General features: G+C 32.4%; 3 protein-coding genes across 3 annotated transcripts; all 3 read left to right on the top strand.

The window, feature by feature from the left end:
* Window positions 1–427: 427 nt before the first annotated feature.
* Window positions 428–3616, top strand: TRIADDRAFT_55380 (uncharacterized protein; the record flags this gene model as incomplete). The annotated part of the gene is made up of 2 exons (XM_002111862.1): window positions 428–831; window positions 1897–3616. 2 exons carry the CDS (start codon window positions 428–430, stop codon window positions 3614–3616), a joined length of 2124 nt encoding a protein of 707 aa, XP_002111898.1.
* A 3166-nt stretch (window positions 3617–6782) lies between these two features.
* TRIADDRAFT_55379 (uncharacterized protein) lies at window positions 6783–7469 on the top strand (the record flags this gene model as incomplete). Its single annotated transcript, XM_002111861.1, has 1 exon — window positions 6783–7469. The coding sequence occupies one exon, from the start codon at window positions 6783–6785 to the stop codon at window positions 7467–7469; it is 687 nt and encodes a 228-aa protein (XP_002111897.1).
* A 910-nt stretch (window positions 7470–8379) lies between these two features.
* TRIADDRAFT_55378 (uncharacterized protein) lies at window positions 8380–12931 on the top strand (the record flags this gene model as incomplete). The annotated part of the gene is made up of 4 exons (XM_002111860.1): window positions 8380–9838; window positions 11514–11615; window positions 12625–12670; window positions 12826–12931. 4 exons carry the CDS (start codon window positions 8380–8382, stop codon window positions 12929–12931), a joined length of 1713 nt encoding a protein of 570 aa, XP_002111896.1.
* Between the last annotated feature and the right edge of the window lie 449 nt (window positions 12932–13380).

The raw sequence follows: 13380 nt of genomic DNA, 5'->3' as shown, positions 1-13380 counted from the left end.
ATTTGGTAGAAGACGTTTCTTTCTACTGCTAGCCTAAAATACCATTTCTATATCCATCTTAATAGAAGAAGTATTCATTAATCTACTCTGACATCGCTCTATCTCAACACCCACAATTCATTACGTTATCATTTGGCCTTCAAGTTTGGATTGAATGATGGCTTCAACAATTTTCATCGTATTAATTACCTTATTCCTTTATCTTCCTGCAATCCAATGTTTAAATTACTCTGTTTGCAATGACCATTGTAGCATTACTCTACCATCAACCGTTGATTCACAGCGTCTAAAATATCATACCAATCAAGACGTTAATCATGTCTTGTTCTTGTCACTAAACGATATAAATGGTCAATCCCTTTTTCCCCTAGATGATCACACGGTATTCGCATGGGTTCGATTAGATTTTGGCCAAAATTTAATGACCATGCCTGTGGATTTTTTCGTCTTATCTTCGCTATTACCGTTATTCTTTGAGAGTAGTATGAATGTTACTGTTGATCAATCCCCCATGGGATGTTACCATCAACTAAATACTACTCAACGTGATCGATGTACTTTTCGTGCTCTGAAACATTTTGCTAACGTCCACCTCTCTTGTACTGGCTCTAGCTGTGGTACAATATGCAAGCGAAAAATTAATGTCCTAACTCCACTCGATCATATCACATTTTCTTGTTGTCGTGTCCTCAATAACGCTCAAGTCTGTGATCTTCCATTTTCTACATCGCCATTTCTTATTGCTTTCCGTTACATTTCCCTTTTTTTAAGCATCATTTTAGCAGCGGGTGTCTTGAGATGGTTAATCCAGGACGTACCAACAGTTCAACAGTAAGTTTGACTAAATTCGAGTAAAATTTAATTACACAACAATCTAAAATTATACGTAAACTACTGTAATTTCAAAAAAATTCTCTAATATATCATAACCTATGCCATTCAGGTGCTTGCTTAATTCTTAGAACTACTGCTAATTCTTTTAGACCTCTATTTACGCTCTAAATAAAATAGATACTGCCAGCAATGGTTACTGCATTATCGTCAGCATTCTTTCGACTTTCTCTTTTAATTGAAACGTTAAAATTGACTACAACTAGCTGTTCAGTCAGGGTAATTATCGATAGATCGAATTGCAGACTACAACTTTCCACATGATTCTTTCACATGAATAAAAGTTTTACCCTAGTTTTCGATCTTATCATTCAGCTATGCACTAATAACACTTTACTTATCAGTTATCAAATGTTATCGTCTAATCCTATTAAACAGCAATCAGACAGTAATAGTACGTTAGCCCTTAATTATAATTATTGAAATTAATGGCAGTTAGTAATTAACAGCTATATATTAATTACAGTCGTCATAATTGATTCTTTCTTTTGCAATTAATTGAAATATAAATTTAATTGAAAAATTATCAGTTTAGATTACTGTCGATAATGAGCTTGTATTTGCAAGTTAAGAACCCTATAACTGATGCTCTCATTTGCAATCAGTTGAAACACGTATTGCTAGCGAACTTTTAACGATGATTTAGACTACAATAGAAAATTAAAGTAGGGATATGCTAGTTAAAATCCCCCATAACTGATGTCATCATTTGTAACCATGAAAAATATGTGCTGATAGCTCATTTTACAACAATTTTTTGAAAGGAAAGTTACTATTTGAGATAAAACAAATGTAGCCTATTTTACAAACTTTACAATAACAGTCTACTACGATCAGTCATGCATTAAAATAATAGAGGTTATTTAATATTAAACTTTAGCCGTGATTATGAAGGGTAATGGATCTACTGTACCACCTAAGAATAACTATTGAGATCTTACATCTATATTTTCTATTTTCTTCGTCTAAATCACATTTTTGCTATTTCTATATTTTCTATTTCAGAAAAGAAAATATAAGTACCCCTTCTTTACCGGAATATGTTCATTTAAGATTAGTTAGTAAATATATGTATGAAGGTATTGGTGATCGTTTAAGAAGACTTTCGTATCAATCTACACAAAATTCGACCTTATGGATACGCTATATCATGCTTTATATCTTCTGCATGGTTGGATTTATAGCATCGTCTTGGCTACAATTTCATCCCTACCATTTTCTTCCCGTTCCAGTACTTCATCAGCTCCCATTCCCAATTCTCGCATACAGAGCATTCCTAATTTTAGGTATCATCTATGGATGCTTAACCATAATTGTAATAATACCAATTTTCCATTGCGGTGGTAAGCAAGCGGAAAAGGCTATCGCATACAGAAATGAAAAAATATTGAAATATACGGAAAAAGAATTCAATTTCCGATTAGTATGGTATTTTGACAAATTGGTTACAGCAACAAAGCAACTGTGTTGTGATTTTTTCTGCAATATCGACTCATGGTGGAAATTTTTATCACTATTTGTAGTTGTACTCTGTAGCGCTCCATTCGCAATTATTAATAAGCTATCATTGGAATATTATGCATTCCGCAAAGCAGATATTATTGCCTACCGATTATGTAAAAAATTTCACTGCCATAGCAAACATGTGCCTCATTCTAAAGCTATCATCAAAGCTATACTCTATGTCATTTCTGTCTTATTTTGTGTTTTGTCAATGTTTTTAATATGGTCAACGTTACAATTAATAGTTAGAATTTTAATTACATCAATAGCATTTCTTGTAGCCCATAGCAACTTCTTCTCATCATACTTCGCTCCTGGTTTTCCATTTCTTTACTTTGCAAAACAAGCAATACAATCCTATTCTGGTGATAAAATAGCTTTATCGAAGGCTATTCTTGAATTACAAGAAGAAATAAAATCGGAAGAGGATAATTATTTATCGGAAGATACGGGACGTATGGAAATTTTATTTATTGTAACTCCAAAAGGGGTGGAGGTCGATCTACCGATAAGACTAGAAAATCTTCGTGAAATGATACGAACTCGATTAGAATTGTTAACAATAGAATGTGAGACAGAATTTCGATACGAGCAGCAATCAATTGTTGTAAAATTTCGACAGGATGGCACCGATGGAAATGGCGAGAAAATTTACAGCGTTAAATTCTCACAATTTAATGATTATTTGAACGATTTACGTTATAAAATTGAAGAAGAATTAAGTCATCAACAATTGCATACCCTACAATTCAATTTGAAACCGTTCTATTATGATCTACACGATGAAGAAGGTGAACTTACTGATGTGGGTATTCCTATCGAGTTTTATAACTATCTTAGTTACCAAGCATCTGGATTAGCAACAAGCTTTGGCCAACTACTAAGTCGCATTATTGCGATAGCCACTATTGGGGGATGCTTTATAACGGCTGTAGCTTCCTTTAATATCATCAACAACATCAATTCATTAAGTAATGCTCTATCAGGAACTATTTTATCCTTTGTCACCATGATGTCAAGTATGTCTTACTTTACCAGCAAAGACTTGAGCGAGAGCCAAAAGCAACAAGTATTAAAGAAATATATATTAGATTACATCTTGGGATACAATTTCTTTTACAGTAGAGGTAAAACTTTACATCCCTGTCTTCAGTTTCATCAAACTTTCTATTCTCGTGGAACTGTGCAAGATCGCAAGAATTCTTCTCCTGCAATCGTCTAAGCTACTAAAACGGCTATTATCGTATGTATTATGTTAGAAAGGCGTGAACGATGGAAGATGTCTTAACATTTCTATTGGCAATCTTGTCCTTTTACCGTTATAAAACTTACATCACGTATCACACGTTCAACATGCTTGATCATTAAGATCATTAACAGCACGAAGTTGATAAATACTACTTCATATTGACTATAGATTGCAACTCTGTTTCGTAGGTAATAACAGCTAGGAATAATCCCTGTTGAGAACTGCTATAAATGATTTATTGAATCATGATGTTAATTATAGTTCTTAAATTATCAAATCTACAGTCCCATTTCCTTGATACCTCATGAATAACAATATTACTTATAGTAAAATTATCGTAGTTAACAAATGATAAAATTACAACTATTCAGCAAATCGATTTCATTTGTCATCTATTAGATTTTCCTATCATGTTGATTAATATAATTATAATCCTGGTATAGGAGTATCGTTAGAGCTATGGAAATATTTTGGTAGGTGAAAATGTCGTAATTTCCAAATATGATCATCCCTAGCTAGCGATGATGAATTTATCAATATTATTATTAATGGTCTCTTCACGCTGTGAATGATATACTGTTTATGAAGATAAACAGTGTGTGTTGTGGTGAAATCACCGATTGTAATTTTAGAATTCTGTTCACTAAGTTTATTTTGATTGTAGAATAGATTGTTTTTTAGTTCTTTCATATTTTAAGTTTTCCAGGACTATTTGTCCACTCTACCGGATAGCAATAGCCCGTGGGCTCTTCTTGTTATTAGCTATTTACGTAAAGGTGTAAATAACAGTAGAGATCTTTCAGATATCTAATGGCAAGCCTTTATACTAATATTGTAGGTTAGCGGAGCACTCTGTCTCTGTTTTAGCCATAAATGTCTCTGAATAGCGTACTAGCTTAGTCACCAGAAAGGCTATTAGCTTGAAATACTGTAATGTGATATATACGGATAATATACCCATCACACGAGATTCCAAATTTTAGAAAAATAAGGGCTTTATTGAATCTTATACAAAGATTAACTACACACAGCTCTACTCTAGCCGAATACTACCACTAAAGACTTTTAGAACGAACTAACAGAATAATCTAAAGTTGCATGCTTTTATACTTTTCGTAGCATTCGCAGCTACAATCCGCATGGCAACCTTTTACCTTATTTTACACATAGTTAAATTATTCTTAGTAAGACTATTCTACTGCGGACCATCATTAATCCAATATGGATACGACTACAGACTTACGTAGACATTATTCACACCAGCCAAAGTACAATGAATTAACCATATCCTAATATATAATTTACAGTTCTATTTTTACCTGTAGCCTTATTAGTAGCTCAACATCTTACCGTATATAGTCATCTGTACTTTAGCATGAGTCTCTACCGCTACAGTCTATAGTTATAGCTACCAAATATCTACCGCACATTATACTAAACATGGCTAACAGTCTACAATCACAATACCAGTTACATTACAACTGTACTGATATAAATGTTCTTAATCACTTTGATTTCATGCTCTTTATTTCTTAGCTCAGTATTTCTGACCCAATTTACTCTTCATAAACTCGTTGACGAATAGTAAATTAACTAGCTGTTTTAGTAACTGATCCTGCTCTATCATTAACGGGTATTTTTACTGCATGCGTAGTAACTATCATCAACAGTTTGACATAAAGAATACTATAATAATAGTAAAAGACTATTACTTGATCATTGCAATATCATAAAATTACAGTAAATAATTCATGTATTAGTGAGTAATTAAATAATAAAACTGAATCATTCATCTGTCAATGGCCATCTGCTTTGGATTATTCCTCCTCTGTAGCCAGCAGTACAGCAATTATGACATAATATCTACGTTACTTCTACTGCAAATTAGCTTATAATTATCATAATGTTAATCACAAAGTAGTTGTCAATTTATCTCTTAGTTATACAGTAATATAGCATGGATACGTTCATCAATGTCATAACAACTTATGGTGGTAATCGAAGATAATTTTGTGTAGAGGCTACGGTGTATTCCAAGTACAACTCTTATATTAAAAAGAGAGCTAGATTACTATAATCCCGTATTTACTGCGCTGTAGTGATATGATCAAAACACCAAACTGTATTTCTATATTAGTTCTGATAAGATACTGCTGTAGTGATCCTTACCAATATTTTTAATCCACAACTAGCCTGCAACAAGATGGTTGTGGCCGTAACTATCTGAATATACTTTGTAGTACAAACTTATAGATTGCAGTATCGAAGCAAATATACATAAGCTTTTATCTTCTCTATCATTTCTACTACGATATTAGTACTGCAAAGGTCCTTGTTGACTTCTACGTGTAATACTACAGTGAACACGTATATCCCAATGGTAAGTCCTAATAAGATCGTCGGCATTAGTTTTAGAATTCCATAGCAATAACTTGCATAATTGTATCAACCCATCTATGATAACAGTACTAAATACTATATTCACCTAGTAAACAACGTGGAATAGTTTACTGTTATTAATGAAAAGCATCATGTAGTCTAGGCAATATTAAATTATAATTACAGCATTATTAAATTACAGAATTACAAGTATATAACATATGTTTAAACTTAACACAATATTGTAAACTATGAATCAACAAATTATAGTTGAAATTTTTCATTAATAGTGAATGATTTACATCAATTATCGAAGTAATTGGGATTAACTTATAATAGGTAAAAGGATAATAATGTAAAAACATTTACCCCTAAAGAGCATCTGATATTTTTTTTAGCGATTAACCAAGTTCAATTCAGAATTGATATTTGATTCGGAAATATCCTTTAATGACAGGAAGAGTTGTAAAACAGTTATTTCTTGTATTTTGAACGTTAACTTCTACCACACTTGATATTGCAATTGGCACAACTTCAAGATCGTATAATAACACCAAACAGCGAATAAGTTGAGGTTAAACCTATTGGCAAGTATAGTATTGGATAAAACATAAAACTAGAGTATTAATAATTAATTGAACAATTTTGAGCAAGAGATTATTTTTCTAGTAAATAAGCTTGATTACAACGGCTTCTTTTCTACATACTTATACAGGCATTGTTGATCTTTCAAGTTAATAAGTATTTATCCAGAGCAATCATGCCTGCAATGGGAACAATTTTCTTCACATTGATAGTTGTTTTATTGATGGGTATTCCTTGTATGCAATGTCGAAAGTATGCTTGCGATGATTACTGCAGCATTGCCGTATCATCATCCAAAGATGTTAGAAACCTAAAAATAAAAAGCAGCCTGCCCTCAATTCATGTTCTATTTTTATCCTTGTTAGATGTTTATAATAGAACACTTTTTCAACCTGAAGATCATACAGTATTTGCTTGGGTTCGATTAGATTTTGGACCATCATTAATGACTATTCCGGTCGATCTCTTCATCCTATCTTCAGTATTACCTCTATTTTTTGAAGATAGCATGAACGTGACAATTGATCAATTTCCAATGGGATGCTATCGCAATATAACCAATAAAGCTCAACGTGATCTATGCACTTTTACCGCCCTTAAGCAGTTTGCTAATATCCAATCAAGTTGTGTTGGCAAAACCTGCGGTACAATATGCAAACGATTAATTAATATCTCTACTCCACTCGATGATATTACATTTGCATGCTGTCGAATCCTTAGTAATAATGAAACCTGCGATATTCCTTATAGCATATCACCATTTCTAGTTGCCTTCCGTTATGTGTCCATTTTTTTGAGCGTTATTTTTGCTGCTGGTGCCATAAAATGGTTTATTCATGATATACCCAATGTTCATTGGTGAGTACTATGCTTACAAGTAATATTTTAATTACTTGATCCTAACAATATTTGAAAATTGTCCTTTATCCATCTAAATAGCTAACTCGCAAACTATCTATCTTTCTATTTATTGAATTAAAATTTATGCTATTTCGTAACCTATTTTCCTGGTTACTCATGTTATACTATACTATCACAATCATGTTACTGAGCATGAAGTTCTAAAGCTAGCAATAATCCGTTCAAAATCGTATCTAAGGCTTATTCTCAAATTATAATTACTTAATTAATCATGTCTCTTTGCTTTTCATCTTATCAATAAACAACCACTTGATAGGATATAGAATAGGTAAATAAGTATAATTGGCTTTTCTAAATTGGATAATGTTTACAGTCCTTCAATTTTTACTTTTAATAACATCTGCTTATCAGCAGTATACTGCCAGTCTTCAAAGATAAGTCTGTCATTTAAACAGTACCCAAAAATTGCTTGTAAAATCCTTAATATAATCTGATTGATATGTTAATATCGATATCAATGTAAATTCTATTCTTGTCCTTTTCCTATGATTTCCGTTATTAAATTTATACTTTTATAGTATCATCTCCTCTATTATTTAATACCGTTATAGATCCTATGTGAAATATTAAACGCAGTCTGATTAATATGCTGACCTTACTATTAATACAATTTACATTATTATCTCTTTCCTCAAAATTTTCGTTATGAGTATCACATTGATAGTTAAATCTATATTATGTATTTCAGGAAGGAAAATATAGGTACTACTGATTTATCAGAATATGTTCATTTAAGATTGGTTAGCAGATATAAATACGAAGGCACCAGCGATCGTCTGAGGAGATTTATGTATCAGTCCGCTCAGTGCTCTAGATTATGGACGCGTTATGTTTTACTTTATGTTATAAGCATGACTGGATTTATGGCATCGACTTGGTTACAAGGCTACCCTTATCATTTCCTTCCTATTCCTGTCCTTCATCAGTTGCCTTTCCCATATGAGATGTATACAGTGTTTTTAATTATCGGTATTACCTTTGGATGCTTAACGATCATTGCCTTGATACCAGTAGTGCATTGCGGAGGTGAAGAAGCAGAAAACTCTATCGCTTATCGAGATGAAAAAATATTGAAATATACAGAAAGAGAATTTATTTTTCGATTATCTTGGTATGTAGGCAAACTGAGTAAAACACTACGGCAATTAACCCAGAACGTCTGCGACATTCAAACATGGTGGAAATTTATTACTATGCTCATAGTTTTACTTTGCTGTGCCCCGTTTGCTATCATAAATAAGCTATCGTTAGAATATTATGCGTTTCGTAAAGCGGATGTGATCACATATCGATTGTGCCAAAAGTTTCATTGCCATAGTAAAAAATTATCCCATTCTAAAGCATTTATCAAAGCCGCTGTTTACATCATTTCTGTCCTATATTGCTCTGTGGAAATGTTTTTAATATGGTCAGTATTGCAGTTATTGATTAGAATTTTAATTACATCGACTGCTTTTATTATTGCGCATAGTAATTTCTTTTCAGCTTATTTAGCTCCAAGTTTCCCTTTTATCTATTTTACAAGACAAGCACTGCAAGGTTATTCCGCCGATAAAATATTACTATCTAAAAATATCCTTGATTTACAAGATGAAATACAATCTGATATAGACGATTACTTATCCAACGATGATGGACAAATGGAAATTTTATTTATCGTTACTCCTAAAGGAGTCGAGGTCGATCTACCTATAAGACTAGAAAATCTTCGTGAAGTAATACGAGCTAGATTAGAATTATTAGCAATGGAATGCGATACAGAATTTCGATACGAGCAACAATGTATCTTTGTAAAATTTCAATTAGATAAGATAGATGAAAATGGGAGTAAAATTTATGACGTCGAGTTTTCTAGATTTAATAACGATCTAAACGACTTACGTCAAAAAATTATGGTAGAGTTAAGTGATCAACATGTAGATGCTCTACAACTCAGTCTGAAACCGTTCTATTATAATGTAAAATCTACATCGGATGAGAATACTGAAGTCGGCATCCCGATCGAATTTCATCGTTATCTTAGCAATCATGCTCCAAGATTGGCAGCTAATTTTAGCCAATTAATAACTCGTGTTATTGCTATAGCATGTATAGCTGCGTGCTTTATAACGGCTGTAGCTTCTTTTAATATTATTAATAATATTACTACCTTGAGTAATACTTTATCAGGAACAGTTATATCTCACGTTACTATGATGGCAAGTATGGCTTACCTTACCGATGCAGCTCTAAATGACGATCAAAAGCAAAACATATTAAAGAAATATATTATGGATTATATTTTAGGATATAATTTTTTCTACACTAGAGGTAAAACGTTACATCCTTGTCTTCAACTTTATCGACTATTTTATTTTCGAGAACCCAGGAGAAATGGAAATACTGTACTTGCCAAGGCAGTCTAAGCTGCAACTACAATTTAATGTAACTACAGGCGAGTAGAAAGCGGTAGCTGATAGAAATTATTCATAAGTACCTTACAAGATGTACGTTCTCGTAGTAAATAACGGATACGCGAGTTACTGTTATTAGACTAAGTCAGCTTTGAACTATAAAAAAATTAGCAATCTCTCCTTCCCCAGATAATATCGTCAAGCAGGAAAGGCTCTTTGCATTTATAAACCACATACTAGAATGATATAAGTGATGGAAAAATAATTCACACCTTATTGATATATATGCTTATCTAATCTTTATTAAACGCTATTTGATGCATATGAGGTATTTATTACCGAATGCAATGGTGGTACAGCTATCTGAAAACTTGGAAGAACTTTTCTCCTTTTAAGCTAGTATATGAGGCAACAAGAAGTCTGAGCATATGTACAGTACTATGTCGAATAGATATAACAAATGGAAAATAAATAATATCAACTGTCTGACATGTGCTTTATTGCCGTTATTAAGCATATTTATAAACTTCATATTGTATTGTTTTGAACATAACCAATGTCAAAAATGAGAACCTTTCCTTCTTTGGTAATATTAATGAGGATTATAAACGCTTTAGATATGCATTAAACATTCTGATTTTAATTTTAATATCAAAGGGTGTTGAGATTTTTAAAATGCATAAAAATCTTTCTTCACTATTAAGAATCTTATTGAAATTATCCATTATTACTGCACGTAATCCTTTAAGAATTTGAATATCTACAACGAAAAACAATCTTGTTAACTTTATAAAGAATGCTAATAACGAATAGAATCGATTACTAACATTGAAGAATATTTCAAAATCTTAGTTTTTAATATACAAGCTCCGATCTTTAATATTGGCAATCAAGTAGTTCAAAATTATAACTGAAATCACTGCACAATATGGAGGTATTTAACTTATAATTTCACATAGACGGCGTCAATTTGTATTTTTCCTTCAATAACTCGATTACTGTAATTCCGCCACACTTATTCCCATGAGCTGTACAATTGTGAAGATTACTTCGAACACGCAAGTGCATTTTTAATACTTTATCGCCTCTACGATACTCCTGGTAACTGATCTAAAATTGACCCGTTATTAAATGTTGTGTATCTCTAATATTAAGGCAGCAATATCGATTATGTTTTAGTTATTTTATCGGAGATTCTAATCAAGTTTATAGGCTGGTTTTGAGCATCTATTGAAGGTATCATCTTGTTTTCATCACTATTTATCCATGCCTAAGATAGTTAATAATAACAATCTTAAGAATATTTCAATTTATGTGGTGCAACTCTATTTTATAATCAGCTTAGCAACAAGATAACATTAGATGAGAAAATAGAGAACTGATTTTATTCTACATCTTGCCGAGTTATACCATCTACCAAGTTATATACAATTTTTTTGCAATAGCTACACATATTTGCATCCGTAGTCTTTACATCAATTCCACGGTGATTTTATACTCAACTACCCTAATGAAATGCAGCAATAATTCCTACTGTTCACTCTGGCCTAATAATACAGTAAAAATATTAAGCTATATATCTTTAATATTAGCTCTAACAAAGTGCGGTGGTGATAACTTCTTGTCTTATATAAACAACGACCTTAACCAGCAAGAAGGTCAAATTAAAAAGTATATAAGTTGTAGTGTATTTGGTTTGTACTGCAACTGTAATCTACTCTTAAATATAGACATTTTGTATTACTATTAAATACAGACACATTTACAGTCTGTTCGCTCTATATTCAAATATGGCTTACTACATTTAGTTATTACATTCCTCGCTATTTTCTACTATCATCTGCTTTTCTATAACCTGTCATGGTATATGTTGTATCTAATCCTACAATTATGTTCTCTGCATGTGTTCTAATGCCATAGCTATAAATACCGCCGTTTTCTACCTTAGATTTCTTAAGTTGTATTATTAGTCACAGTTAGTATTCACACTTTACTCACGGCAGCTACCACGCTGATCTACCGTAATTATCACATTGTACCTAACTACTATCTACAATAAAGTATCCTCTTTTCTTATGCTCCTTGTGCAATTCTCTGCATGACAACTAAAACCACATTATCTGACTCTTCGAACCCTCCATCGCATTAGTAGTTTCTTCTTTCTAGTAATTCACATGCTGTCCCCTTGCAGCGGGTGTACAATATTTATCTTTTCCACTAGCTATTCTTGTAGCAAAACTAAGCAATGGCAGTCCATTCCGATTACTATAAACAATGTATATATCGATGGCCAGTTTGAACACGACAATTAATATTTATCAGAATTAGCACATACCGTAGTAATTTAATCAACCTTTCTTCAATAGTATTACAGTAAGAACTTTATCATCCAAATAGAACAGATAGAATAAATGTTATCTAAGTAGTATTGAATTTGAGTTTTAGAACATATGTTTCAATTTTTAAAACGTCTTATAAATTATGCGAATATAATGGCAAGCTGTTATTACAAACTTCGTTAACATTCCACAATTTACATCAAACAAAAGACAAGTTGAAGATCGTGATAAAATGGTACGAACCATAAAGAGTGGGAAGAAACTACAGAACAAAGAGTGTTGTTGATGTTTTAACTACGGGTTACATTGCAATTTACAACACATGAATGGTTCTCCCTCAAACTTTGTGTCTAATCGAAATTAGTCCGTTTCAGAACTAGTTTGATTGAATCAACTACCACTCATCGCAGGTAAGAGGATCAACAACATCCTCGTAAAATCACGGTAACATACCTCTAAATTGGATTTTCAATAGCAGTTTTCATCGATTTTTAATTACTTGGACGTACATAGCCGCTATCGATATTATTGAATGTAGATTAGATGCTGTTTTCGTTTCTTATAGGAATTATTCATCGATTCTAAAAAATGTCTTCAACTACGACAATATGGATGATTATGATAGTCATTGCGTTAATGGATACTTCTTCGTCCCAAGGTCGAAATCATAGCTGTAGCAGCAATTGCACCATTTCTATACCATCGGTTAATGATGTTAGAAACCTAAAAACGAAAGCTAGCCAAGATGATATTCATGTTTTGTACTTGTCATTAATGGATACCAATAATAAAACATTCTTTCAACCCACAGACTATAGAGTATTTGCTTGGGCTCGAATAGATTTTGGACCATCCTTAATGACTATACCAGTCGATTTTTTCATCTTGTCTTCGGTATTACCTCTGTTATTTGAAGACACTATAAATATTACAATCAACGAATCTCCCATTGGATGCTATCGTAGTATGATCGATAAAACCAAACGTGATAACTGTACATTTACCGCTCTTAAGCATTTCGCTAATATTAAAACAAGTTGTACAGGTAAAACCTGCGGTACAATATGTAAACGGTTACTGAATATCTCTACACCACTTGATAATATCACGTTTTCATGCT

The sequence above is a fragment of the Trichoplax adhaerens genome, genomic scaffold, assembly GCF_000150275.1.
Source record: "Trichoplax adhaerens TRIADscaffold_4 genomic scaffold, whole genome shotgun sequence".
Classification (NCBI taxonomy): Eukaryota; Metazoa; Placozoa; class Uniplacotomia; order Trichoplacea; family Trichoplacidae; genus Trichoplax; species Trichoplax adhaerens.
Note: the sequence above shows the minus strand (reverse complement) of the source record. Positions and strands in the feature narration are given on the sequence as shown.